At 43.1% G+C, this 25,530-nt stretch overlaps 2 protein-coding genes and 1 pseudogene across 9 annotated transcripts in view; 2 read left to right on the top strand and 1 right to left on the bottom strand.

Moving 5' to 3' along the window:
• Golga3 (golgin A3) overlaps positions 1-16,046 on the top strand; it is a 48,977-nt gene extending 32,931 nt beyond the window's left edge. For 5 of the 7 annotated variants that reach the window (XM_076560387.1, XM_006984084.4, XM_042268427.2 and 2 more), the window contains 9 exons: positions 2,996-3,139; positions 3,888-4,085; positions 5,336-5,452; positions 7,404-7,543; positions 8,856-8,988; positions 9,144-9,266; positions 11,003-11,164; positions 11,829-11,992; positions 12,634-16,046. In XM_076560387.1, the coding sequence (XP_076416502.1) occupies positions 2,996-3,139; positions 3,888-4,085; positions 5,336-5,452; positions 7,404-7,543; positions 8,856-8,988; positions 9,144-9,266; positions 11,003-11,164; positions 11,829-11,992; positions 12,634-12,805 (1,353 nt within the window). In that variant the 3' untranslated portion in view covers positions 12,806-16,046. The remainder of the gene's footprint in view (positions 1-2,995; positions 3,140-3,887; positions 4,086-5,335; positions 5,453-7,403; positions 7,544-8,855; positions 8,989-9,143; positions 9,267-11,002; positions 11,165-11,828; positions 11,993-12,633) is intronic. The other 2 variants (XM_042268426.2, XM_076560388.1) reach the window with 1 other exon arrangement.
• Positions 835-1,482, bottom strand: LOC107402109 (small ribosomal subunit protein uS8 pseudogene; annotated as a pseudogene).
• A 2,672-nt stretch (positions 16,047-18,718) lies between the features above and the next one.
• Positions 18,719-25,530, top strand: part of Ankle2 (ankyrin repeat and LEM domain containing 2) — a 38,565-nt gene continuing 31,753 nt past the window's right edge. Inside the window, exons 1-2 of one of the 2 annotated variants that reach the window (XM_006984088.4) lie at positions 18,719-19,470; positions 23,209-23,682. In XM_006984088.4, coding sequence (XP_006984150.1) covers positions 19,284-19,470; positions 23,209-23,682 — 661 coding nt within the window. In that variant the 5' untranslated portion in view covers positions 18,719-19,283. The remainder of the gene's footprint in view (positions 19,471-23,208; positions 23,683-25,530) is intronic. The other variant, XM_006984087.4, reaches the window with a different exon arrangement.

Below are 25,530 nucleotides of genomic sequence, written 5' to 3' on the forward strand. Positions count from 1 at the left end.
CTGGCCTTGAACTCACAGAGATCCACCTGCCTCTGCCTCTGGAGTGCTGAGATTAAAGGCATGCACCACTATATCTGGCTAGAGTCCTTAAGATTCTTTTGAAAATAGGAAAAGTGCATTCTGTCAACATTTTCTTGCTTTAAAATTCTTATGTCACTGAGACCACTGCCAGCCCTCCTCTACTTTTTAATTTTTAATTTTCATTTGGAGACAATCTAAGTTATCTTTAGGCTGTCCTTAAAATTTGTAGTCCTTCTTCCGCAGCTTACTAAGTAACTGGGAGCATAAGTAGGCACCACCACATCTGGCATAGACAACATTTCTTTAGTGACTAGGTCTGCCATTGGACTTTTAGTGACTTACATATATGTACTATCTCATGTGCCTTTGGAGAAGCTTCCCTGACCTGTAGAAATTGAGCTCTTGGTTGAGGGGCAGAGGCAGAACTTACTTCTGTCCTATAATCTTCTCTGTATAACCCTAGGACTCATGGGGAGAGGTACAGACAGACAGTACCGGTGTGATATGCAGTGAGAGAGGAAGGTACAGGAGGTAGTATCTGATAAAGTAGAAAAAATAAAATAAAATTGTAGGAGGCACTAGGGGGACAAGCACGAGGCTGGGAGTTGAGTGGAAAGCTGGTCTGTTTGGCCTGGCTCACAGTAAATGTGGAAAGTGAGCCTTGTCACTTTCCTGTCCTTTCATGTAGATAGGTGTACGTTAGGACTGTGAAGTTGGGGAGCTTTGACAGGTAGACAGGTTGTATTTGCTGCAGTGGCTGAGAGGTGACAGAATGAGGGTAACAGGTCAGTAAACCACACAGCTCTGATGGGGGCAACAGAGTATGTGTGTCCAGGTCATCCAAATGTCACTTCATTAGGAAAGTTCTGTTCTCTAGGGTTTTGTTTGTTTGTTTGTTTGTTTGTTTTGTTTTTCACAGTCCATGGAGGCTTTTTATTAATGTGTTTTACATTTCTAGAAAAAGAATCCCAGGATTTTTCCTCCTGTGTGTTTTCATCTTGCTTCTTCATGGCCCATGGTACCACCTGAGGTTGTCAGTACAGTGAAGCCAAACTGATGGGATGGGAGCAGATTGTTCTGCCCTTTTTCTAGGTCTTTGAGTTACACACCAAATCTAGGGCTTATCACTCCACGCTTGTTCAACCTGCCTGTGAGGTTCATGACGATTTTCCCAGCTCTGTGGTCGTCAATGATTTCAAACTCACCAATGTAACCATGCTTCCTCATCACAGTTGGGAACCTAATGATGACTTTGGAGCAGGGCTGGGTAAGGACCTGGCTTTTGCCTCTTTTTTCAGCATTATTGATGCTCTTGAGAGCATCAGCCAGGATATTCATGCGCACCATGGTGCCAGCGCGGAAAGATGGCAGAAAGAGGCCTCTAGGGTTTTTTTGTTTTTGTTTTTAGTAGTTTTTATTTTTCGTGTGTGTGTGTGTGTGTGTGTGTGTGTGTGTGTGTGTGTGTGTGTGTGTGTGTACACATGTGTGCAGATGCCATGGGAGGCCAGGAGAGGGTGTTGGATTTCTTGAGCTGCAGTTAGAGGCTATTGTGTGCCACCTTGCACAAATCAAACTGTGGTCTTCTGAGAGAGTGAAAAGTGCTCTTAAGTGCTGAGCCATCTTTGCAGCTCCCTGTTTGTGTTTTTGTTCTTGATGTTTTAGAGTAATCCAGGCTGGCCCTGAACTCACTGTGTAGGTAAGGATTGCTTTGTTTCTATTCCTCATACCTCCACCTCCCAAATACTTGGATTACAGGTGTATAGTACAGTGCCAAACTTGTGTTTTTCTTTTTAAAACAGGGTCTTTCCTTGTATCTTAAGCTGGTCTTAGACTTTTGATCTTCCAGCCTTAGCCTCCCAAGTTCTTTGATTATAGATGTATCATTATAAGTTAGAAGATTATATAGGTATGTGCTTTTCCAGTTGAATAAGTAAATACTCTGTTATTTTATAAAATATTGAGTGGTCTCTAGTCAGTCACCATGTTCCTTTCTGTTTGTCATTTTAAATCTTTTGGATCACCTAGTAGAGGCAGCAAGGTGTGGAGTGCTCTGTTTTTTGGTTTGTTTTTTTTTTTGTTGTTGTTGTTGTTGTTTTCAAGACAGGGTTTCTCTGTGTAGTTTTGGTGCCTGTCCTGGATCTCACTCTGTAGACCAGGCTGGCCTCGAACTCACAGAGATCTGCCTGGCTCTGCCTCCTGAGTGCTAGAATTAAAGGCGCGCACCACCACTGCCCTGCAAGTGGAGTGCTCTAGAGTCTAGAATCTGCAATTGAGGAACAGAATATTCCCAGCAGCTTTAGCTGTGGTTTTGTTTATGGTAGGCTAGAGTAAGGAAATGACTTTGTCTTACCGTATATCCTTTTATCTCAGTCATACACAAGAGTCAACAATAGAACCTCCAGCCAGGAATGATGGCTCTAACCTATAATCCCAGTATACAGGGGACTGAAGCAGGATGATCAGGATTTCAAGGCTAATCTTGGCTGTTGCAAGTTCTAGGCCAGCATGAGCTACACAAGACCTTATCACAAATAAACAAAAGAATAGAGCCTCCTGAGTTGGGTTTAGTGATGTAATCCCAACACTTGTGAAGCTGAGGGAAGAGGTTCACTAGTTCAAAGCCAGTCTGGGCTTTTTAGTAAGGGAGGGTCTGTCTCAAAAACAAAACAAAACAACAGGGTTAAATGGTTAAATGATTCAATGGATAAAGGCCCCTTTCACCATGCCTAATAACTTGAGTTTGATCCCCGGGCATATGGTGGAGGAAAGACCTGACTCCCACAAGTTGTCCTCTGAGCTCTACATGCACACAAGGCCACCTACACACATGCTTGCACACATGCACACACACAAAATAAATTTAAAAATTTAAAAACAACAACTACAAAATCTAGGCTGTAGTCAATTATGTGTCCATGAGAGTTGCAAGAGGGAAGGGCCATTGACTAAACATGACTCCCATTTTGGCTCTCAGGAGAAGATTCGGGCTTTGGAGGTAGAACTGCAGAATGTTGGCCAAAGCAAGATATTGTTGGAGAAGGAGTTACAGGAGGTGATCACAATGACTAGCCAGGAACTGGAAGAGTCCCGGGAGAAGGTGCTGGAGCTGGAAGATGAGGTAACACCTGTATTTGCTGTCTGCTCAGCCTTGCTCCTTGGCACTTGGGCACCTTGTGATTGTTGGTGGACCAGATTGTTGCCAGTACTCTAGGGAGGATGACAGTAGTTACCTCTTTACAGTTACAAAATGGCTACTGAGACTTATATTCTATGTCTAGCCTGTAGCTTGTATGCCACATAAGTCCCAGGATAGCAATGAATCCGTCCTAACAGATTTGTCATATTTCAGTGTCCAAAGGTTAGATAATCCTGTTCTTTTCCCAGTTAAAATGCTTTGATTGTAAATAACAAACCCAAATTAAATTTGCCAAAGAACTGAAAACTCTGAAGCAGTTTATTGGCCCTATTCAGGTAGTGTTATCACTAAGGGCCCTGTCACCAACCCCTGTCCTACCCCACTGCCTACCACGCTGCTACAGTAGGGTCTCCAGGAATATTACATAACTTTTAGGGATGTGTATTTTATTCAGCCATCTCTATCCTGTCCTCAAATGGGTATGCTGAGATCACCCAACCCCATGCCCATTTGTGAGTAGCTTAGCAAGGCCCTTTGCAGTGTCTGTGAACCCAAAAGAGCAGTAGCTTCACAGATAATAAGTCTGGGGGAGGGGGGGGGTTGCTTTTGATATAGCCAGTCTGGCCTTGAACTGATCCTTATGGCTCTGCCTCCCAAGTACTGGGGTTATGGGCATGAGTCACCACACCTGCCCAGAGCATGAAATTTTACATGTACCTATATGTTTCAGCTTCAAGAATCCAGAGGCTTCAGAAGGAAGATAAAACGTCTTGAAGAGTCAAATAAGAAACTGGCTCTGGAGTTAGAACATGAGCGAGGGAAGCTCACTGGCCTCGGACAGTCTAATGCAGCTTTGCGGGAGCACAACAGTATACTAGAGACTGCACTAGCCAAGAGGGAAGCTGACCTGGTGCAGCTGAATCTCCAGGTGCTGAGACCTATCTGCCAGGAGCAGCATGAGAATTGTGTGGACCACACTTACTGTCAGTGTCTCACCACACTGAGTCATAGCTACTTTCAGGGGACCACCACACCTGGCTCAGAGGCTCAGAGGAACCTGGCCATTGCACAAACCTGGATGTCCCAGCTGTAAGAGCCTGTGGTCATTGTATCAAGTTCATGAGTCCCTTTTACATAGTAGGCTCCTGGTGGGACAGGCCAGACCCTGTGCAAAAGACACTTTCTAAGTCCTGATATCATTTAGAACTGGGATTTGAACCCCAACTTGGTGTCTTATTGTAGGTTCTGTTCTCAGCTCCGTAGGTCCTACAGTGCTTTAGAGGTAGCTGAACTTACATTAACTTAGTTAATTTACATTTTGCTCTAGTTCCTACCACTTCTGTTCTTGCTGGGCTGCCTTGCTTGTATAATACATTTGCCTCTTCTTTTTGGTTCTCAGCTATGTTATTGAACACAGCCATGTGACACAATTTGTGAGATCAGACTTCAGCACCTAATTCATTTCTGAGGCAGGGATTATACATCTCAGCTATCCCTAAACGCAGTAGGTAGCTAAGGATGACTTTAAACTTCTAATCCTTCTGCCTTGTGTCATAGGATTATAGCCACACCAGTTGTTGTTTTATACATAAGTGCTAGGAATCAAATCCAGGGCTTTGTGCCTATTAGGCAAGCAGTCTACCAACCAAGCTACATCTCCAGCCCCAGAGAGGGGCTTCTAACCTTCCCTACCTTGTTTCCTTTCCTGTGATGTCATCACTATGTATACCATCTGTCTTAGGTTTTCATTGCTGTGAAGAGACATCATGACCACGGCAACTCTTATAAAGAAAACATTTAATTGAGGGTGGCTCACATATAGTTTCAGAGGTTCAGTTCATTATGCTCATGAAGGGGAGCATGGCAGCATACATGCAGACATAGTGCTGGAGCTGAGAGTGCTGTATCTTGCAGGCAACAGGAAGTCGACTGTCATACTGAGGGAAGCTTGAGAAAAAGAGACCTCAAAGCCCATCCCCACAGTGACACACTTCTTCCATCTAGGCCACACCTCCTAATAGTGCTCCATTAGGGGGGGCATTTTCTTTCAAACCACCACACCATCCTACTGGGCTCCACATGATGGCTGACTGTAGAGGATCCCAAATTGTATTGCAGGTTGTATAGATGCTTGGGACTGATATCGTTCCTTATTCATCCTTTCATAATGTGATATAGGTGCAGGCAGTTTTACAGCGCAAAGAGGAGGAAGATCGCCAGATGAAGCAACTTGTCCAAGCCTTACAAGCCTCATTAGAGAAAGAAAAGATGAAAGTAAACAGCATGAAGGAACAGGTATGTGGTCAGCTTCAAATTCATAGGGCCTTCCAGGAGATGTAGACTATGGGGGTGCCCTTTCCGTGTTGAGTTTGTTTCTAAGGACGGGGTTGTTAGGACAGAGACTGCAGAGAACACTGTTCCTTTGTAGAAAATGGCATTAAATGACTTTAGCAATGAAGGACTGAGAAGGTCAGACTGAGGCACCTATATATATGCACATTAGTCTTTGCTAGGAAAGGAACTGTAGAATTTAAAAAGCACACTTCCCATTTGTGCACACTCCTGTAATCCCAGCATTTAGAAGACTGAGGCAGGAGGATCTTGACTTTAAAGCCAGCTTGAGCTCTATGTACTGAATTTGAGGCTAGCCTAAGCTCTATGGCAAGACCTTGTCTAAAATCAGTCAAGAAATATGGCTGTATATTGCTTTAAAGTATACAGACTTGTCTTTGTGACTGGCTCCTTTCCACATTCCAGCTTTGCTGATCCGTCAGGTAAGTCACTGCAGTAGAGGCCTATGGTGGCTATTATACCCTCCCCTCTTTTAGAATGTGAGCTGCCTACTAACACACCTGCTGACACAGAGCAGATAATCAGGGCCACTGCTGTGTGGGTGTACAACCTGTTACTTATATGCACAAATTTCTTTTTTCTTTTTATTCCTCCTGGTCTAGACAGGGTCTCTTGTAGCAGGGATGTTCTTGAACTTGCTGTGTAGCTGAGGATAACCTTGAACTCTTTACTTCTTGTTGCTGTATTTTGAGACAGAGTCTCATGACGTAGCCCTGGCTGGCCTGACACTGGCTGTGTAGACCAGGCTGGCCTCTGTCTCAGAGATCCACATGCCTCTGCTTCCTGAATGCTGGGATTAAAGGTGTGTACCATCATGCCTGGAAATTCATGATCTTCCCCCACCTTCGAAGTACTGGGATTACAGATATGCCTCAATGCCCACCTGAGACAGTAAAAAATAATTGTAACTTCAAAAATTTTTTTAATTATCATGTGTACATACGTACATGATGTGTGCGAGTCATGTCACACATGTCGTGTTTTCTCCTTTATCTGGGTTCCAGGGATTGAACTCAGATGGTCAGGCTTGTGTGGCAAGCACCTTAGTGAGACACCTCACTGGCCCAGGAAAATTTTTTTAAATAAAAATAATTTTAAAGCTGGCCTCAAACTCACAGAGATCCATCTGCCTCTGCCTCCCAAGTGCTGGGATTAAAGGCATGAGATACCACCACCCAGCTAGTTCTCATCTTAAAAGCAGTTATTTTCAAATGGAAACAACTTGAACAAAAAATATATGACACAATTTTAAGGCCCATTAAAATACAAGTATAGAGTAAATTGAATAATGATGATACTGTTGATACCTTCTTTTTTTTTTTGTAGTGCACCCTGAGCCTCTAAAGTGCTAGTCAGTAACTCTACCACTCAGCCAGATACCAGCTGTAGTTGTTTCTCTAACTGATATTGCTAAATTATTAGAAAAGAAAATGGAATTTTTTTCTTATGCATTCAGGAGTTTGCTTGGAAATCTTGAGAAAATCTATTATTGACTGTGAAAATCAACAAATGTTCAGTGGAGGCCAATTACATAGAATTAAATCTTAATTAAATCTTATAATTAGGTGGAAATATAAGAATTAGGAATAAACTTAACTAATAATAAATAAAGTTGAGGAGTAAACAACCTCTTAAAACTAAGAAAACTGTGAGTAAAATTTTTCATTCAGCAGAGTCTGTCACCTATATGTCACTAGTCCCTGTGTGCTGAGCATAAAGCCAGGTATCTTCATCTTTATCTGTAAGTTGGTCTTGAGAGGAAAATACACAAGATAGACCAGTTCTGTGTGGGTTTGGGAGGGGCTTCAGTGTTGGTACTTGGTATTCCATCAAACATGTAGCATTCATCATGGTACAACTTGTGTGTGAGTAATGTCAACTTACTTTCTTCTAGATGGCTGCTGTCAGGGCAGAAGCTGGACACAACCGCCGCCACTTTAAGGCAGCTACATTGGAGCTGAGTGAGGTGAAGAAGGAACTACAGGCAAAGGAACACCTGGTACAGACACTGCAGGCTGAGGCGGATGAGCTTCAGTGAGTACCTGATGCTTGCACACAAGGACACCCCAGGGCTGGCCGTGGTGACCTTAGTGTCCATTTTCCATAGAAGACATCAGAGCTATTGGGATTTTCTTTCATCTTTAATTCATTTTGAATCTCACAGAGTCATCTGTCTTTCCCTAAGGTGCCAAGTACTTTAGGGACAAGTCAAAAGAACAGAGTCATCTGACTGTTTCAGGAAGTCTGAGCTTAACCTTAACCTAGCTCTTCCTTGACTTCTTCCTGGAATAGGAAGAACCTCCATTTAAGCACTCAATCCAAGGACATCCTGAGTATTCAGAGATTCATTGTAGCTTCACACTAATGCAACATCAACTCAGACATGTGGAAAGGGGTAGGATAAACCTAGGGATGTCCACATACCTCTACTGCAGCCCCAGAGGTTTATTGTGTTATGGAAGTATCTGACAGCACCCTAATCTGAGTTTTGTGAATAGACTGTGTCTTCCAGAGTACAAAGGGCTTTCTTTGCAGCGTTAGTGGAAATAGAGCATTGGAAGTACTCCATACTGTCTCCATCCAATGGTAAAGGGTCTTCACCATGGACAGCCTTGGAGAACAAATTGAGAGAATTTTGTCATTTTATTTATTTTATTTTATTTTATTTTATTTTACAATATCATTCAGTTCTACATATCAGCCACGGGTTCCCCTATTCTCCCCCCTCCCACCCCCTCCCCTTACTCCCAGCCCACCCCCCATTCCCACCTCCTCCAGGGCAAGGCCTCCCCTGAGGACTGAGATCAACCTGGTAGATTCAGTCCAGGCAGGTCCAGTCCCTTCCTCCCAGACTGAGCCAAGTGTCCCTGCATAAGCTCCAGGTTTCAAACAGCCAACTCATGCAATGAGCACAGGACTTGGTCCCACTGCCTAGTTGCCTCCCAAACTGATCAAGCCAATCAACTGTCACACCTGTTCAGAGGGCCTGATCCAGCTGGGGGCCCCTCAGCCTTTGGTTCATAGTTCATGTGCTTCCATTCATTTGGCTATTTTTTTTTTTTCAATAATTGAGTAAAACCGAAATTTATTATAAGCCACAGTCGTCCTAGGGGACCTCTATGCTATATATATATATAGCCTCCATGGTTCTATGGGTTGTGGTCTGATTGTTCTTTATTTTATATCTAGAATCCACTTATGAGTGAGTACATACCATGACTGTCTTTCTGGGTTTGGGTTACCTCACTCAGGATGATTTTTTCTAGTTCCATCCATTTGCCTGCAAATTTCATGCTTTCATTGTTTGTCGTTTTATTTTTAACCTTTTTGTTTGTTTAAATGCCAGGATTCGAGAGGGAAAGCATTCTCAAGAAATAGCACAATTCCAGACTGAGCTGGCAGAAGCTAGAACCCAGCTCCAGCTCCTACAGAAGCAGCTGGATGAGCAGATGAGCCAGCAGCCCACAGGGAGCCAAGAGGTGACAGCTAGGTCCCTGCTGCCCTGTCTGTTCAGACAGAAATCATATTTTTTTCTAAATGTAATACTAAAATATGAGTAAAAATACCTTAGAACTGTTTTACACTATAAGGCACCATTTTAAAATTGTGTTAGTCATGTGTCTTCTTCTTTTAGATGGAAAATCTCAAATGGGAATTGGATCAGAAAGAACGAGAAATTCAGTCCCTGAAGCAGCAGCTTGACTTGACAGAGCAACATGGCAAGAAAGAACTAGAGAGTACACAACAGACATTGCAGGTTGGTAGTATCTCTATCCCACGCCCTGGATCTGGATGGAAGGGGTGCAGTCCCTAGCTACTGAACACCTGACAGGCTGAGTGTTAGAAGAGTTCTCATTGAATTGGATTACCCTCGGGGCTCCCCCACCCTACCTCAATGATCTGAAGACACTGTCTCCATTTTACAATGAAATTCAGCATGGTTATCTGGTTCAGGTTATACAGCTAGATGGAAGAGAAACTGAGACAAACTCAAGCACTATCCCTCTCTTAAGCTGTATGAAGTATACCAGGAGCATGTGGTTTTAGTTCTGGTGCTTAGTTTATGATTAACTTCTCCATGGAGGCTCAAATGAATAGTCTTTTCTACTCAGGGAGAGGACCAGAGACATACTTGCTAATACTCCCTACTTGTAAAAGAAGAAATAAAGGAAGGAAGGAAGGAGAAGGGGAAGGAAAGGAAAAAGGGAAAAGGAAAGGAAAAAGGAAAGGAAAGGAGGCAGAAAGAAAGAGAGAAAGGAAAGGAAAGGAGGCAGAAAGAAAGAGAGAAAGGAAAGGAAAATGGCATGGCCTAGTGTGATGGCACACGCCTTTAATCCCAGCACTCGGGAGGCAGAAGCAGGTGGATCTCTGATTCTGCTCCACAGAGTGAGTTCCAGGACAGCCAGGGCTTCAGAGAACCCTGTCTCAACACCCCCCCCCTCAAAAAAAAGGCTCAAGTCATTAGACTGGGTTATACTATTTCTTAGGAATGGTTTGACTTAGTCTAATAGCTGCCTACAGGATTTTAAAGATTCTTGGGGTTAACTGTGGCCATGAAGATATTGCTGTTTGGAAAAGGCTGAATGTTCAGTGTCAGGAATGCTGCAGTGATGTTCAGCAATTAAGAGCACTTAACTGCTCTTGCAGAGGACCTAGGTTTGGTTTCCAGCACTCACATAGCAGCTTAACTTCCTATAATTGCAGCTCCAGGAAAATCAACACCCTCTTTTGGCCTCTGAAAAGCTCTTGCATGTTCATATAAACACACATAAGCACTCACACATAAATCAATCAGTCAATCTAAAAATAATGTTAAGAGTTGGAAATGGAAAAATGGCTCAGCAATTCAAAGCTCTTGTTATTCTTCCAGAGTACTCAAATTCAGTTTCTAGCACCACATGGGGCAGCTCACAACCAAATGTAACTAGCTCCAGAGAATCCAGCTCTCTTTCCTCTGGCCTCCCAGGCACCTGCACTCATGTGCACATAACCCACATACACATAATTAAAAATAGAATAAATTTTTTTTTAACTCGGGTTTGATTCCAATGAACTTGTCAGTGCCTAGGTAACTATAGAGGAAATTGCTATGAAAAATACAACTTGTCCTAACAAAAAACAAGTCCTCAAAACTGACATACAACTTAACATCTTAAAATGTGTTTAAGATTTTTGTTTTGTTTTTCAAGATGGGGTTCCTTTGTGTAGCTTTTTCACTCTGTAGACCAGGCTGGCCTTGTACTCAGAGATCCACCTGCCTCTGCCTCCTGAGTGCAGGGATTAAAGGCGTGCGCCGCCGCCAGGCTACAGTGCGTGTTTTTTGAGACAGGCTCTTATGTAGCCCAGGCTGATGTCAAACTTGCTATGTAGCTAAAACCGGCCATGAGCCTCCTGAGCCTCACCACTGCTGGGGCTATAGGCATGTGTCACTCGCTATGCCAGGTATTTAGGATCTTTTAGCTTTAAAAAAAAAAATCTGATCACTTTCCTTAGACTGTCAAGTCTGAGTTGGAAATGATACAGGAAGATCTGTCTGAGACCCAGAAGGATAAGTTTATGCTTCAAGCAAAAGTGTCTGAACTGAAGAACAACATGAAAACTCTGCTGCAGCAGAACCAACAGCTCAAGATGGATCTCCGCCGTGGTGCAGCCAAGGTAGGATTTAGGTTACATCCCTTACAGGTTAACTATTTCATTTAGACTTGTTGGAGCAGGAGACTGGCAGGTTTTCTAGTCATTCACAGCTCAACTAATACATTTAACCAACATTGAATACTGCTGTGCACAAAGATCATAGAGAACTATGCTAGGAAAGTGGGCCAAAACATTTTATTTTGGTAACTTTCTCAACCAAATTTTTTTCTTCTTGAATACACATATCTTGTAATACTATTTTAAATTAATGAGCACACAGCCTTGCTGTGCTGCCATTGTGGGACACTGGCTTCAGGATGGGCTCAGGTGGGAACATCATGCTATTATCAACCCTGCTGGAGGGTTCAAATACCTGGCAGGTTTATTTATTTATTTGTACAATCTACGTAAATATTGCCTAATTTCTTAGGGAAGCTCACACAAGAGAGCTCTAATGCAGTGTTTAGCTATTTTTCCTGAGGGTAGGGCACAAGTGGTTTGTGCTTAGGATTGCAGAACCAGCTAGTATTTCTTAACCCACTTACTGTCAGACTGTCTTTATAAACCTGGCAATTCAGTCAGTCAGTCTCCTTTTCAGCAGGAGGACATGGGGGAGGAGGGATCAGTTGTCATAGTGGAGATGAGGAGAGCTGTACAGAGGTTAATGATGTACTTTTACAAACAGAAGAAAGAGCCAAAAGGTGAATCCAACTCATCCAGCCCTGCAACACCCATCACGATACCGGACTGTCCTGTCCCAGCCTCATTGCTAGAGGAGCTGCTGAGGCCTCCACCTGCTGTGAGCAAGGAACCCCTCAAGAATCTCAACAGCTGTTTGCAGCAGCTCAAGTATGATCTGTTTTCTATGGCCCCATTTTTTTCAGCCTTTAGACATGTCATGTTTTTCCTGGGGGCATCTCTTCTGTTGTTTGTAGGGTGTCTATGGCTTTGAAGCTCTTATGAAGTAAAGGCTTTTTATTGGCAGAGCTTCTAGGGTCTGTGTTGTAAGGTGAAAATAGCTAAGTAAACTATCTTGGTGGGCCCTTAAAAGATCAGGTGTTATACCTGTCCCCTATAGGCTGAGCCTCCTAGCTTAGGACAGAAGAGGCCAGCACAGAGGACCCTGTCAGGTGACCTTATGAGGGGAAGTCACATGTGGCAGTGGCCTCAGGTAGTTTCCAGACAGCAACTTGATTAGCATCAGGCTTTCATATCTTTCTCATGTTTCTGATAGAAGCACTTCTCAGAAAACAGAAACCTATGCTAGATTGTTTGCTGGCTTCTGCCCAGAGTGGGGGGAAAATGCCAGGAGCTTTTGCCTTCTTTGACTCCAGCTGATTTTGCTAGTCTGTGATACATTTATTGATCTTTGAGGGAACCACATATGGTGGTGAGCCCACCTCTGTGGCTTGTTAGAGAGGTATGGTTAGTGGTTCTGTCTGGTCCCTTGTATAACTTAGGGTTTCTTCTGTCTCCTCTCATCTCCCCAGGCAGGAAATGGACAGTCTGCAGCGCCAGATGGAGGAGCATACCATCACTGTGCATGAGTCCCTGTCCTCATGGGCTCAGGTGGAAGCTGCCTCTGCAGAGCATGCCCACCCCAGGGGAGACACAAAACCACATAGTCAAAACAATGTCCCCAGAGAAGGGCAGGGCCAATGACTACTGTTGTCTTCATCACCAAGTATTTGTGACTGCTGAAGGAATATTCTTTTGTTAATATTATTTATTTGATTGTGTGCTTCTGGTTGTTTTTTGTTTTTGGAGAGGTGAGATTTAAATTTCCCTTTACCTTTTATTGAGGATTAAAATAACTGAATGAGGCAAGGATTAAAGAAATAGTCATTTTAAACAACTAGCTTTTCCCGTGAAATAACCAAATCTTGAAAACATCAGAGTTTGGATCACTGGTGAAATCTCAATGTCTGAACAGTTTCTTGTAGAAGGAAGGATCTTATGTGTGGCTGACAGACTTAAGGGTGTTGCCAGGAACCTGTTCCTATCAGGCACTACAGAGTCGGCGCAGTAGGCATCAGCACCTAGAAGTCTTTACTGTTGTACTCATTAAGACCTTTACTTTGCTACAGAAATGAAGTTTTATTTGCACCTTTTGTTTTTATTCCATTTGTTTTTCAAACTATTCTACCTATATAGAATGTATATATAAATATTGAAAGTCTTTAAAAAAAACTATATACCTATATTATTTAAAGACCTAATTGTCTTACTGATTGCCTTTTGAATATTGAGAAACAGTGTACATGTAGCTTTAGGGATGTCAGTAAAAAAATGTATTTTAAGAAATATAATTTATTTTCTATGCATCCTAAAACCAAATACTCTCGCACAGAAAGAGTTGTTTTAGTCATTTTATTTCTGAGGGTCTTTTCTGCCAGCATCTCCATGAATTCTTAACATTGACCTCTCAGGTCTGTGGCCTTATGTGGTTCTACTCACTTTGAATTACCAACAGGCAGGGCCAGTCAGGCATTTAGCAGGGGATGGAAGATCTCCAAGGTCTCCTAATGCTGACCTGACATTTGGAGAGCACAGGAAGAAGAAAGGAGCAGGAAAGGAGGCAGCCTTAGTCTGTGTGTTGGTTATAGGCTGTATCCATTGTGTCCCAAAGATGGTATTAATGGGGCACTGTGAATGTCTGTGTGGTCATCTGGAACTACCCTGGACCTCTATTAAACACTGGTATTACTAGGAGTCAGAATACCTAGGAGAAGGTGGGCAGCTGTGGTTTGAAAGACAGGAGGTCCAGAGACAGAAACCTTGTTTAAAGTTGGCGCTAAATATGGGATTTATTGCAATCTGCTTCCCAAATCATATACTAATACTTTATATACTGACTAAAGGAGTTAAGTTCTTTAACCTTTGTGAAAGCCTGTGAAGAAAATTTAAAATGAGGTGGGTTTTGTAATTCATGACTGTAATCCCAGCACTTGGGTAGAATCAGGAGGAGGATCAGTTCAAAACCAGTTTTCAGCTACATGGCAAATTTGAGGCTTGGTTACATGAAACCATGATTTTAAAAGACAAAGGTGAAACAAAAAAAAAAAAAATGATCTGAAATATTAAGTTAGAAGGGAAAGAAAAGCCTGAAAAAGTAAGTTCTGAACACTAGTGATTAGCCCAGGTAGGTGTCTTTTAGTGAATTTGTCTATTTTGTGGAGAATCAGTTGTTTTCTTCTAATATCCTATTAGGAGATTAACTGATATGGTTAAAGTAGAAGTAATCACAATGATGTCTGGTGTTTGAAAAATATTCCCTAGTAAGTATTGGAACTTTTACAATGTATATAGCATTTGTACAGGGTTAATCTTTAAAAAAAAAAAATTGAAAACTTCATTATATATTAATATACCCTCTTTATCTGTAAGTTAGAAATTAGGAAAAGGATGGTAATTTACATTATTTATTTTGTATTTTAAATTTCAAAACCAAGAAATAATACTTGGGTTGGGCTTATTCTGCAGCAGAGCTAATTTCTCCTGTGTGGAAAAGTCTTCAAATGGATAAGCTCATTCTGAACTCAAGTGAAAGTTGCTTTCATGTCTTAACATATTTCTTCCATTGTTTTGCTGTCCCATGTGCATGTACACCCTCAGAAATGGCACTTCCTCTAGGCTTTGTTATCTACCTTGCAGGTCCTTGGATCTGGCATGTTTTGGCTCCATTCACTGTCCATCTTTGTGCACCAATGTGTGTTTTTCTCACATTTGTGGTTCAGAGGACTCTTAGATTGGAGATGGCATCCTCTTAGGGTCCCTTAACTCACCTTGAAGTTGAATTTTCAAATTTGCTGTCAATTAAGGTATTTTTTTGTTTGTTTAGTTGATTGGTTTTGCTTTTTTCCTGTTTCCAAGGGACTCCATTGTACTTTACCTCCCAGAGCTTATTCTTGGGTAAATACAGCTTGAATTACTGTTGCTTGTGTAGTGAAAACTAGGAATTTTAGGTTTACTCATGAAAAACTGTAGGCAACTGGAGGATTGTTTTCTAAGGGAGGCTTACCATTGCATAACATTTGTGCACATATCAAATATGCTATATCATGTCCTATAGCTGACACCTTGTCTTGCATGATTTATAATATTACTTATTTCTCTTATGTTCAAAAAAAATTGCCATGAGATTTCCAATTTTTTTTTTTTATTGTACATGTCAGATTGATTCCATGATCTTAGGTTTTTATACTGTTGTAGCAGGCAGTGATTTTGAGATGTGAGATGGAGTTTACTTGGGTTTGGGGTACAGGGAACAGGACCAGCCCTCTCAGAAAGTAGTCTTAGTGTTATATATCAAAAAGCGTGTGTTAAATTCTTTCTCCATTTCAAAACGTAACTTGTCCCAGTGTTTGGATACTGTAAAAGCCATAGGCCTATAGGCTCACCATAACGTATTTTCATGTATATTGAAACAAAAATTAACAGGTGAAGATTATGGGAGTGAAAGGGACCGTCATATTTGAAAAGAAAAAGTGTTGGAGCCTTCCAAGGATCCCAATGTTAAGAATAATGCTATGGTATGAGATAGACCCTAATGATAAAGAATAATGCTGTGGTATGAGATATCCTGAGTCTTACCCTAACATGCTCAGTGGTTTGGAATTCTAGCCAAATCTACTGTATAGTAGTCTTAGGTTCTGACAGAATCCTTGGTTTGATGTCCAATTTAGAGGGTCCAAAATTTCAGTTTTTGAGTTTCTCATTTCTATAAAAAATTTCTTTACAAGAGTCAATCTTCATGTTGGCTCTTTTCCAGGGAAAACTGTTATTACAGTTAACAGACTGTAACTTTAAAAGGCATGTTGATTTGTTTTTGTTTTGCTTTTTTAAAAATATAAGCGTGCTTGGGAATTCCTTACATTTTATGCAATAAACTATTTTTGGTAAAGGTTTTCATATTTCATTGGGGAGGGCTTCATTTTTAGTAATAGCATTTTGTCATATTTGGGAGTAGCTTTTTTTTTTTTTTAATCTCATGTTGTTTCACACCATTTTAAAAGGTAATTGTGTCCTACAAGAGCTTGAGATAGGAAAGGAAGATTCACTCCTTGTTGTGTTTAGACCAGCCAAAGTAGCATGTTGACCTTCATTGGCCTTCATCCACCATCACCATAAGGAAGCAGCACACATGCAAAAGCATGTGCAGGGAACAGAGATGTTGGGGGCCTGTCTACTCAATGCTCTTGAGTTGACTAGTCTCTACTAGGTTAATTTTTGTATCCTAAGCAATTTCTTGTCATTTTTTATTCACCCTTTATTTTTGATCAACGAATCACCCAGGTCTATTTCAGCTACATGTTACTAATAAGCCACACAGTTAAAATTAAGATGGGAAAGGAGAAGGACCCGGGAAGATATAAATAACAATGGAAGTTCATTCTGGGGAATCAATGAGTTTATTGGGGTTCTTTACAGAGCACAGGTGAGGGGTTACTTACAGGAATGTGGGTACACCTAGAAAGCCTTTACCCTGCAAAGATGAAGGCTTCCCTGTAGCAGCATACCCCTCGTAGTCTTCCCCAGCCTACCTACTTTAGCCTCTCCAAATACAACAGATGGTAGGAAGCAGCTAGATATTCAGGTGAGGGTTTCATGAGGGGATATAAACGGGCAGGAAACACAGCCGGGATAATACTTTTACAAGGGGCACAGCTGAACTCCCTAATGTGCTATGAGGACACTTATACCACCTTTACAAGCCTTTTATATTCTTCCATAGTTGAACTAGAGTTAGAGTTGAAAATGGCACCTACTAGGCTGCAGTTTTAACAGCCCAGATTAAGGAAGTGCTTCTTATTCCCTGGAGTCAGAGCTCCAGCCATTCCTAGGATGGGGATAGCTGAGTAGAACCATGGATAAGCATCTTTTATCCTCCTTCCAGATAGGTATCTGCAGGAGATGATTTGTAGACTTTCCTTACACATATCTGGGTCAAGAATTACCTTCATAGTAAAATAGTCTTATGTCTTCTATATGAATATCTTACAGTAGTATAACTCTATGGAGGGGCAGCCTTGACTTACACACCTCACATGAAGCTTTCTGAGCATTAAATATGCATTTTCATATGCACTCTGCTACCCTTTGTCAACCATCTCCATCAGGCTGATCAAAGTATACTTTCTCAACACTTAATGCCTCATCATTCTGAAAATAAGTCCAAACCTTCCTTTACCTGCTAGGCCAGCCTGTTGTCGGCCTAGCTATGATCCTTAACCCAGGATTCCTGGCCTGCTGCTTGTCCCAGTTTAGTTTTATGGAACTAGCATGTCTCCACCTGAGAATCTCAAGCTCCCCACTGTTGCTGTTCCCAATTTTTTCTACTGAATTCTCTGCCATGGGCTCTTCTCTATGTATATATATGGCTGGATCTCCACAAGTACGGTACACTTCTGGTAAGTCTTTGAGAAAGGCTGCCCTGGAACTCAAGATCATCCTCAGCTGCCTGGGTTTCAGGTAAATGAGTTAGCCACTATGCCCAGCTTCTACCAGTCGTAATGAACAACAGTATTTTTAAATAAACACAATAATGAAGCAAAAGACAAAATATCAAAAGTTGCTCTCTGATGCTTTAGGACATATTGCTGGGTTTGTTTCTTGAAGGAATTAGTACTACTTTATCCATCTGCCTCAGTCTACAATTAAACTGAATTTTTTGTTTACTTTGGTTTTTAAGACAAGGGTTCTCTGTGTAGTCCTGACTGTCCTTGAACTCACTCTGTAGACTAGGGTGGCCTCGAACTCAGAGATTTGTTTGCTTCTGCTTCCCAAGAGCTGGAATGTGCACCACCATGCCGGCTAAACTGAAATGTATCTAAATTTGCCTTATATAACCTGGGGCTGTTAAAAAAAAATCACTGGAAATTCATCTTAACATTTCTCAATCACCTGGTTGGGTATTTGTTTTGTATCTAGTTCGGCAGGCTTCCCCGAATCTGTCTTGAGGAGTAACATCTTTAACTGAGGACATGACCCAAATGGTGTACACCTGCCACTTGTCCAGCTTGTAAATTGATTCTGCATCATAATCTGCAGGCCTCCACTCAGGGCTTTCTAGGACATGCCTCGGGCCACCATTTTCTGATAGAGAATTGGTCTTACCATCAAGTCCTCATTGGCAGTAAAGCAGGATGCACATTTGGATGGAAGAGGCATCCCAGCCTCAACCTTCCACTCTGCCTTCTCGTAATTCCCCCAACAAGCAAACCTACACCTTTCTTGCTGAAGGCCATTCAAAGCACATGTGAGAAGCCTCTACACCATCACGGGCTATCATAGTCTTCGGTGCCCTCGTGATTTGTCAGAAGTGAAATTATGGTGACACATGCTTGTAAACCTTAACATTGTGCAGGCTCAAGCAGGGAGATCTCCAGCATGAGGCCAGTTTAGGGTATATAGGCAAGACTCAAAAAGAAAAACAAAGGTTAGAAAAGGACTTCAAGAAATTCCAATTAGCAGCCGGTCATGGCGGCGCACAACTTTGATCCCAGTGCTGGGGAGGCTCTCGCGTTATCCGTCAGAACCGCACCGGCATTTTGCCAGGAGGGTCCGTTGTGTTGCAGAGAAACCGCTCCATTTACAACATTGGCAGGGCTACAGAGCAGGTTTCTGAACTTGGCCACCGTTTTCGCCCCAGCACCTACCTGTCAAGGACTCTGACCGGCTCCGCTGGCCACAGTCTGGGTGGCCCAGGTGCCCCCTCTTGGCTCTCCAGTCTCCAGACCCGCGGGGAGAACTCACTGCGAAGCGCCCACGGCACTGAGCAACAAGCCGCGCCCAGCCAGAGCGCCGAGCCCGACTCAGGCCCCCGACATGCTGCCCGCGCCACTGCCAGACGGCGTCTCGCTTGAGTCAGGACCCCGGTTGCCTCCGAAGCCGCTGGAGGCTGGGTTCCTGGAGGCGTTGTGGCTTGATCGTTGGGAAACGAAAGACACCGGCCTGCACGCGCACCCCGCTTCCTCGTCTCCTGTCAGGCTGTAACTTCTGTAACCCCGCGGCGGGGCGGAGGCCTAAGGCCTGCGCGGCTCCGGCAGCGAAGCGAGCGGCCTAGCGAGGGCCTGAGGCGTGCGCGGCGCGGACTCTAACTCCGGCGCCCGCGCTCTAGGCCTCGGCGGCGGCGGTGGCGATGCTGTGGCAGCGGTTGGCTGTGGTTGAGTGGGCGGCGCTGGCCTGGGAGCTCCTCGGTGCCTCCGTGCTGCTCATCGCCGTGCGCTGGCTGGTCCGGCGGCTAGAGAAGCGGCCGCGGGACCTGAACCGTTGCGGGACACCCTCCTCGCCTCCCAGCGCGTCTGCAGCCGTGGCGCCTCGGCCAGGTAAGGTCGCGTTCGTGGGAGAGAAGCCTCACTGCTCTCCCTGTGGACACAGGAGGGTCCTGTCACGGCCCGAGTCCACTGGCGGGACTCTGACTGACCGAGACGCGGAACTTGTTCCTTTGTAGGAGCATTCCAGACACTGTGGGTGAGATCCAGAGCCCTGGCTGCCCCGGCGCGTCTGGGGCTTACAGAGGAAGAGCGTCTGAGCCAGGGAGCGGCTTTGCAAGGGCTGCGGGAAGGGTGAACAGTAGTCTAAAGCCGGACTTAGTCGGAGTCGGAGAAGAGGAAGTTGGTTCTGGCAGTGGTTTGAATGTGAAACTTAACTAAGTATAGTGGTAGGATGAGACAATGAAGTTAGGCGTGACTCCATGATTTAGGAACAGGGGAGATGGAGGGATGTCGTTCTCGTTTTTTGCTTTTGACTGGACTGTCAGGTCTGGGTGAGTAGAGATGGGAGGATGGTTGATGGTCACTTTAAGATCGAGGTGAGCGTTAAGCAGCAGCCTGGTGTCTGGAGTGAAATCATGGCACACCTGCTCCCGTTTCTGTCACTGCTGCTGTGGGACTTCTCAGTACTGGGCGGGTCATTCCATTCACCTACTATTTTCCGCCGCCCCGCCATTAGCAGGATACGAATAATAGTAGTTCTTAGTGTGGTTTTTTTCTTTTCTTTTCTTTTTTTTTTTTTTTGAGAGTAATACATTCAGTGCTGAAATTGAGCCCTACTACCTGCTGGCATCATCCATGTAAGAGCTGCTGAGGTGATTGATGCATGTCTCAGTTCTGGGGAAAGGTCTTCAACGGAGTTCATCGATGCGCTGAAGGGTTGGCAGTTTTGTAGGGTTTGTTATGCCCAGATCACAGGGACCCCCAAAAGACCACCACGGAGACCGAACCCCGCATGTAAAAGCAAAAAGCCTTTATTTCAAGCTCTGGAGCTTGGTCCCTCTGTCTGTCCAACACAGCGGTGAGAGCAGAGAGCCCTGAGCTCAGGTGGGGCAGAGTTTTTTATCATAGCAGAGGTTGGGGTGAGGGGATTTCCAGGGTCCAGGACCCTGGTTGGCTGACAGTTGTCTAGGGGTGTCTGTAAAACAAAAAATAGGTGTGTGCTAGACTCTAGGACATCTGGCACCTTATCTGATGGTTGGAATGTTTAGGTTGTCAGGTACTTCCTCACCAATGGGTGGATACCTGGGTGGTATCAGCGTAAGGCTTTCCTGGATCTGGGTGTTGCCTGCCAGTAAGCCTGTCACAGAAACTGTCTAGGCCCCTAAACCTGTCATGGCTGCTGTGTGGTCAAGCTATTTTGGGGCCCCTCCACGGGTTCTGTGGTCTTTTTTGCTTGTTTTGGGAACTCCTGATGTAAGCCCACACCTCTGTGCTTAGTTAGCTCTTTTCTTCTCAGCCCTCCACCTCCCTGAACTATAATCCAGTGCTTACCAGGTTTGTGTTTATCAGAAGTCATGTTTCACTAATACTTTCTTGCTCTTGGAGTCTAGTTCTTAGTGGAAGATAAACAGTAATTCCCCTAGGTATTCTAGAAGAAAGATAAAGTTTTAAACTGTTGTCTGCACCTTAGGACTCTAGGGCCAAAGAAAATCTTGGGGGTGACTGAGGCTTCACTTGCCTCTTGGAACTTATATACAACTTCACTTTTTAATTATTTAGCAGTACTGGGAAGAAAAACAAGAGGTCTGGCACATATTGGCAAGTGTTCTACCGTTGAAGTACATCTCAACCCTTCCTTAACAGTCATTGATTTCTCCATTTTTGCTAAAGAAACAGAACAGGAAGGTCAAGATAATGCTGTGGCTGTACGCAGCTGTGGAGAGATGAAATGTATGAGTCATGACAACAGGTCTAACACCTTGTCTTTTGGGTTTTACGTTCTCTCGTCCCCTCAAGACATGCCTTTAATCCTAGTACTTGGGAGGCAGAGGCAGGTGGATCTCTGTGAGTTCAAGGCCAGCCTGGTCTACAAAGTGAGTTCCAGGATAGCCAGAGCTGTTACATAGGGAAACCCTGACTTGAAAAATTAATTAATTAAGTGGCACCTAAAGAATAACACCTGAGGCTATTCATTGACTTTTGACTTCTGCATGCACACACATACACCCATACATGCATTAATAGGAACACATAAGGCAATAAGGATATCTTTAATGAATATATTGCCCACTAGTCTGTTGACTCTGTGAACACTATCGAAAACTCAAGAGAAGGTCAGTGAATAAAAGTCACCCAAACACTGAAGCAGAGCATTGCATGTGGCTAATGTAGCTAAGGGTATAGAGCCAAAACACCAGGGTTTGCAGCATCTTGTTTCACTAAAAGTTTATTTTCAGTTTTAGTTTTTCATTTTGAAATCATTTTAGGTGTATAAAGGATTATAAAAACAACACAGAATAGTTCAACTCATGTACAAAGATATTTTACATTACCAGCTGATAGGGGGAAAAAAGTTCAATGCAGTGAGGTATCAATGCATACCTATTAGATTAACTGAAATTTAAAAAAAAAAAAAACACTTTCCGAAAAGTTGACACACACTGAGAAGATGGCTCCCCTGTTGTTGTTGGTCTGTTAACAGTATAGTCCCCTCTGGAGATTAGTCTAGCAGTGTCTCAAGGAAGTTCAACCTATCTGTCCTGTACCCGTAAAGCTTCTGTCCCAGAGAAATTAAACTTACTTGTTTAATGTTCCTGCTATATGTAGCTAAGACTGGCCGTAAACTCATGGTCTTCCTGCCTTAGCATAAGTGCTAGGATTACAAGACTATGCCAGCATGCCTGTCTTTGAAAATGTATTGTCTTAGCTGGGGGGGGGGGTGGCACACACCTTTAATCCCAGCACTGGGAGACAGAGCCAGGCGGATCTCTGAGTTTGAGGCCAGCCTGGGCTACAGACTGAGTTCCAGTAAAGGCGCCAAAGCTACACAGAGAAAACCTGTCTCAAAAAACAAAACAAAATTCTATATATTAGTAGCTTAGATTCTCTAGATTTTCTGTGCTACATAATCACACCACGAGTATGACAAGGAAATGAACAGTGATAGAACACTGTTGTCTAATCTGCAGACCTACTTCAATTTCTCATGTCTCTGTCAATCTATCCATCTTTCTAAGACTGCAAAGGTTGCGCTAATACTTCCGGTGCCAGTGCAGTTGGTGAGCTATGGCCATCATCTGTCTTGTTAGTAGAGGCTCTTTGGAGCACAGTTGTGGCTTCTTATATGTCAGAGGTGGCTGCCCTTGAGTATATGACAGTTTTTTTGTCTGTTTGTTAATTTTAACTGACTTTCCAGTGTGCTGTTACTCATTCTAAAGGTTAATGAGCCTTTGTTCCTCAACAGCTCAATGGCTGTAGCAGACATTTATGGATATTTTATCAGTGTCAGACCCAGTGGGGCAGAATTTGTATTCATTATTTTTTCTACTTTTCATTATAACCCAAGAGTGGATCTATTATATCCATTTTGTAGGTGAGAAACTGAGGCTTAGAATTTCATTAATTATACTAGGATTGAAGTTAGTAATGTATGAAGTTCTGTTTATGTTTGTTAAGTTGGAGAGACAAAACCTTCTTTGAAAAACTAAAGGTAAAAGGGTAGCTTTAGGATAAGAATACATATTGTATCTAAGGTAGGATCCTGTGAGGAAACTGAGCACCTACTTAAGCATGTGCTTTGCTGAGCTACTGTCCCATGGTTCAAGTTGATTTTTGCTTTCTTGAACTTAGGTGAAGTGACAATGGATGCCATGTTGGCGCGATTGAAGCTCCTGAATCCAGATGACCTTAGAAAAGAAGTTATAAAAGCTGGATTGAAATGTGGACCCATTACATCAACAACAAGATTTATTTTTGAGAAGAAATTAGCTCAGGCTTTACTAGAGCAAGGTGGATTGCTGACTTCCTCTCTTCCCAATCACAGTGAGGTAACTGCCACAGCATTTATCCAGGGCACCCCAAGGACTCCTGCATCTGTGGAAGGGAAACAAACTCAGCAGGCCAGTTCTTCCGAAGACAAAGATTTTGGTTACAGTGTGGGCTTGAACCCTCCAGAAGATGAAGCTGTGACATCCAAGTCCTACCCAATACCACTCAGTGCCTCTGCCAGGAATGACAACCACAAGGCTGGAGCGACAGCTGCTAAGGAGCCACTTCTGTACTATGGAGTGTGTCCAGTATATGAGGATGGCCTTGTGAGAAATGGTAATGTGCTGTGTAGGGTCTCTTCATACAGACTGGGAAACTATAATCTTAGCGCCCAAGATTAATTTCAGTATTTGTACTTGTTACTCTCTGATTTTTTTTTTTTTTAATTTGGTAAATCTAAGCGATATTTTTTTTTCTTTTTCTTTTTTCTTTTTTTCTTTTTATTTATTTTATTTTACAATACCATTCAGTTCTACATATCAGCCACGGGTTCCCCTATTCTCCCCCTTCCCACCCCCTCCCCTTACTCCCAACCCACCCCCCATTCCCATCTCCTCCAGGGCAAGGCCTTCCCCGAGGACTGAGATCAACCTGGTAGATTCAGTCCAGGCAGGTCCAGTCCCTTCCTCCCAGACTGAGCCAAGTGTCCCTGCATAAGCTCCAGGTTTCAAACAGCCAACTCATGCAATGAGCACAGGACTTGGTCCCACTGCCTAGTTGCCTCCCAAACTGATCAAGCCAATCAACTGTCACACCTGTTCAGAGGGCCTGATCCAGCTGGGGGCCCCTCAGCCTTTGGTTCATAGTTCATGTGTTTCCATTCATTTGGCTATTTTTTTTTCAATAATTGAGTAAAACCAAAATTTATTATAAGCCACAGTCGTCCTAGGGACCTCCATGCTATATATATAGCCTCCATGGTTCTATGGGTTGTGGTCTGATTGTTCTTTATTTTATATCTAGAACCCACTTATGAGTGAGTACATACCATGACTGTCTTTCTGGGTTTGGGTTACCTCACTCAGGATGATTTTTTCTAGTTCCATCCATTTGCCTGCAAATTTCATGCTTTCATTGTTTTTTTCTGCTGAGTAGTACTCCATTGTGTATATATACTACATTTTTTTCATCCATTCTTCCATTGACGGGCATCTAGGTTGTTTCCAAGTTCTGGCTATTACAAATAGTGCTGCTATGAACATAGCTGAGCATGTATCTTTATGGTAAGAGTCAGCATTCCTTGGGTATATGCCCAAGAGTGGGATGGCTGGGTCTTGAGGTAGTTCGATTCCTAATTTTCTGAGAAACCGCCATACTGATTTCCACAGTGGTTGTACAAGTTTACATTCCCACCAACAGTGGAGGAGTGTTCCCTTTGCTCCACATCCTCTCCAACATTGACTGTCATTGCTGTTTTTGATCGTAGCCATTCTGACAGGTGTAAGGTGGTATCTCAGAGTCGTTTTGATTTGCATTTCTCTGATGATTAAGGATGTTGAGCATTTCTTTAAATGTCTTTCAGCCATTTGTAGTTCTTGTTTTGTGAGTTCTCTGTTTAGCTCTTTAGCCCATTTTTTTAATTGGATTGTTCAGTATTTTGATGTCTAGTTTCTTGAGTTCTTTATATACTGTGGAGATCAATCCTCTGTCAGATGTGGGGTTGGTGAAGATCTCTTCCCATTCTGTTGGCTGTCTTTTTGTCTTATTGACTGTGTCTTTTGCCCTGCAAAAGCTTCTCAGTTTCGAGAGGTCTCGTTTATTAATTGTTGTGCTCAGGGTCTGTGCTGTTGGTGTTTTATTTAGGAAATGGTCTCTGGTGCTAATGCGTTCAAGAGTGCTTCCTACTTTCTTTTCTATTAAGTTTAGTGTAACTAGATTTATGTTCAGGTCTTTGATCCACTTGGACTTGGGTTTTGTGCATGGTGACAGATATGGATCTATTTGTAATCTTTTACATATTGAGATCCAGTTATGCCAGCACCATTTGTTGAAGATACTTTCTTTGTTCCATTGTATAGTTTTGGCTCCTTTGTCAAAAACCAGGTGTTCATATGTGCATGGATTAATGTCAGGGTCTTCAATTCAATTCCATTGGTCCGTATGTCGGTTTTTATACCAGTACCA

This window comes from Peromyscus maniculatus, chromosome 23 (genome assembly GCF_049852395.1).
Source record: "Peromyscus maniculatus bairdii isolate BWxNUB_F1_BW_parent chromosome 23, HU_Pman_BW_mat_3.1, whole genome shotgun sequence".
In the NCBI taxonomy this organism is placed as follows: Eukaryota; Metazoa; Chordata; class Mammalia; order Rodentia; family Cricetidae; genus Peromyscus; species Peromyscus maniculatus.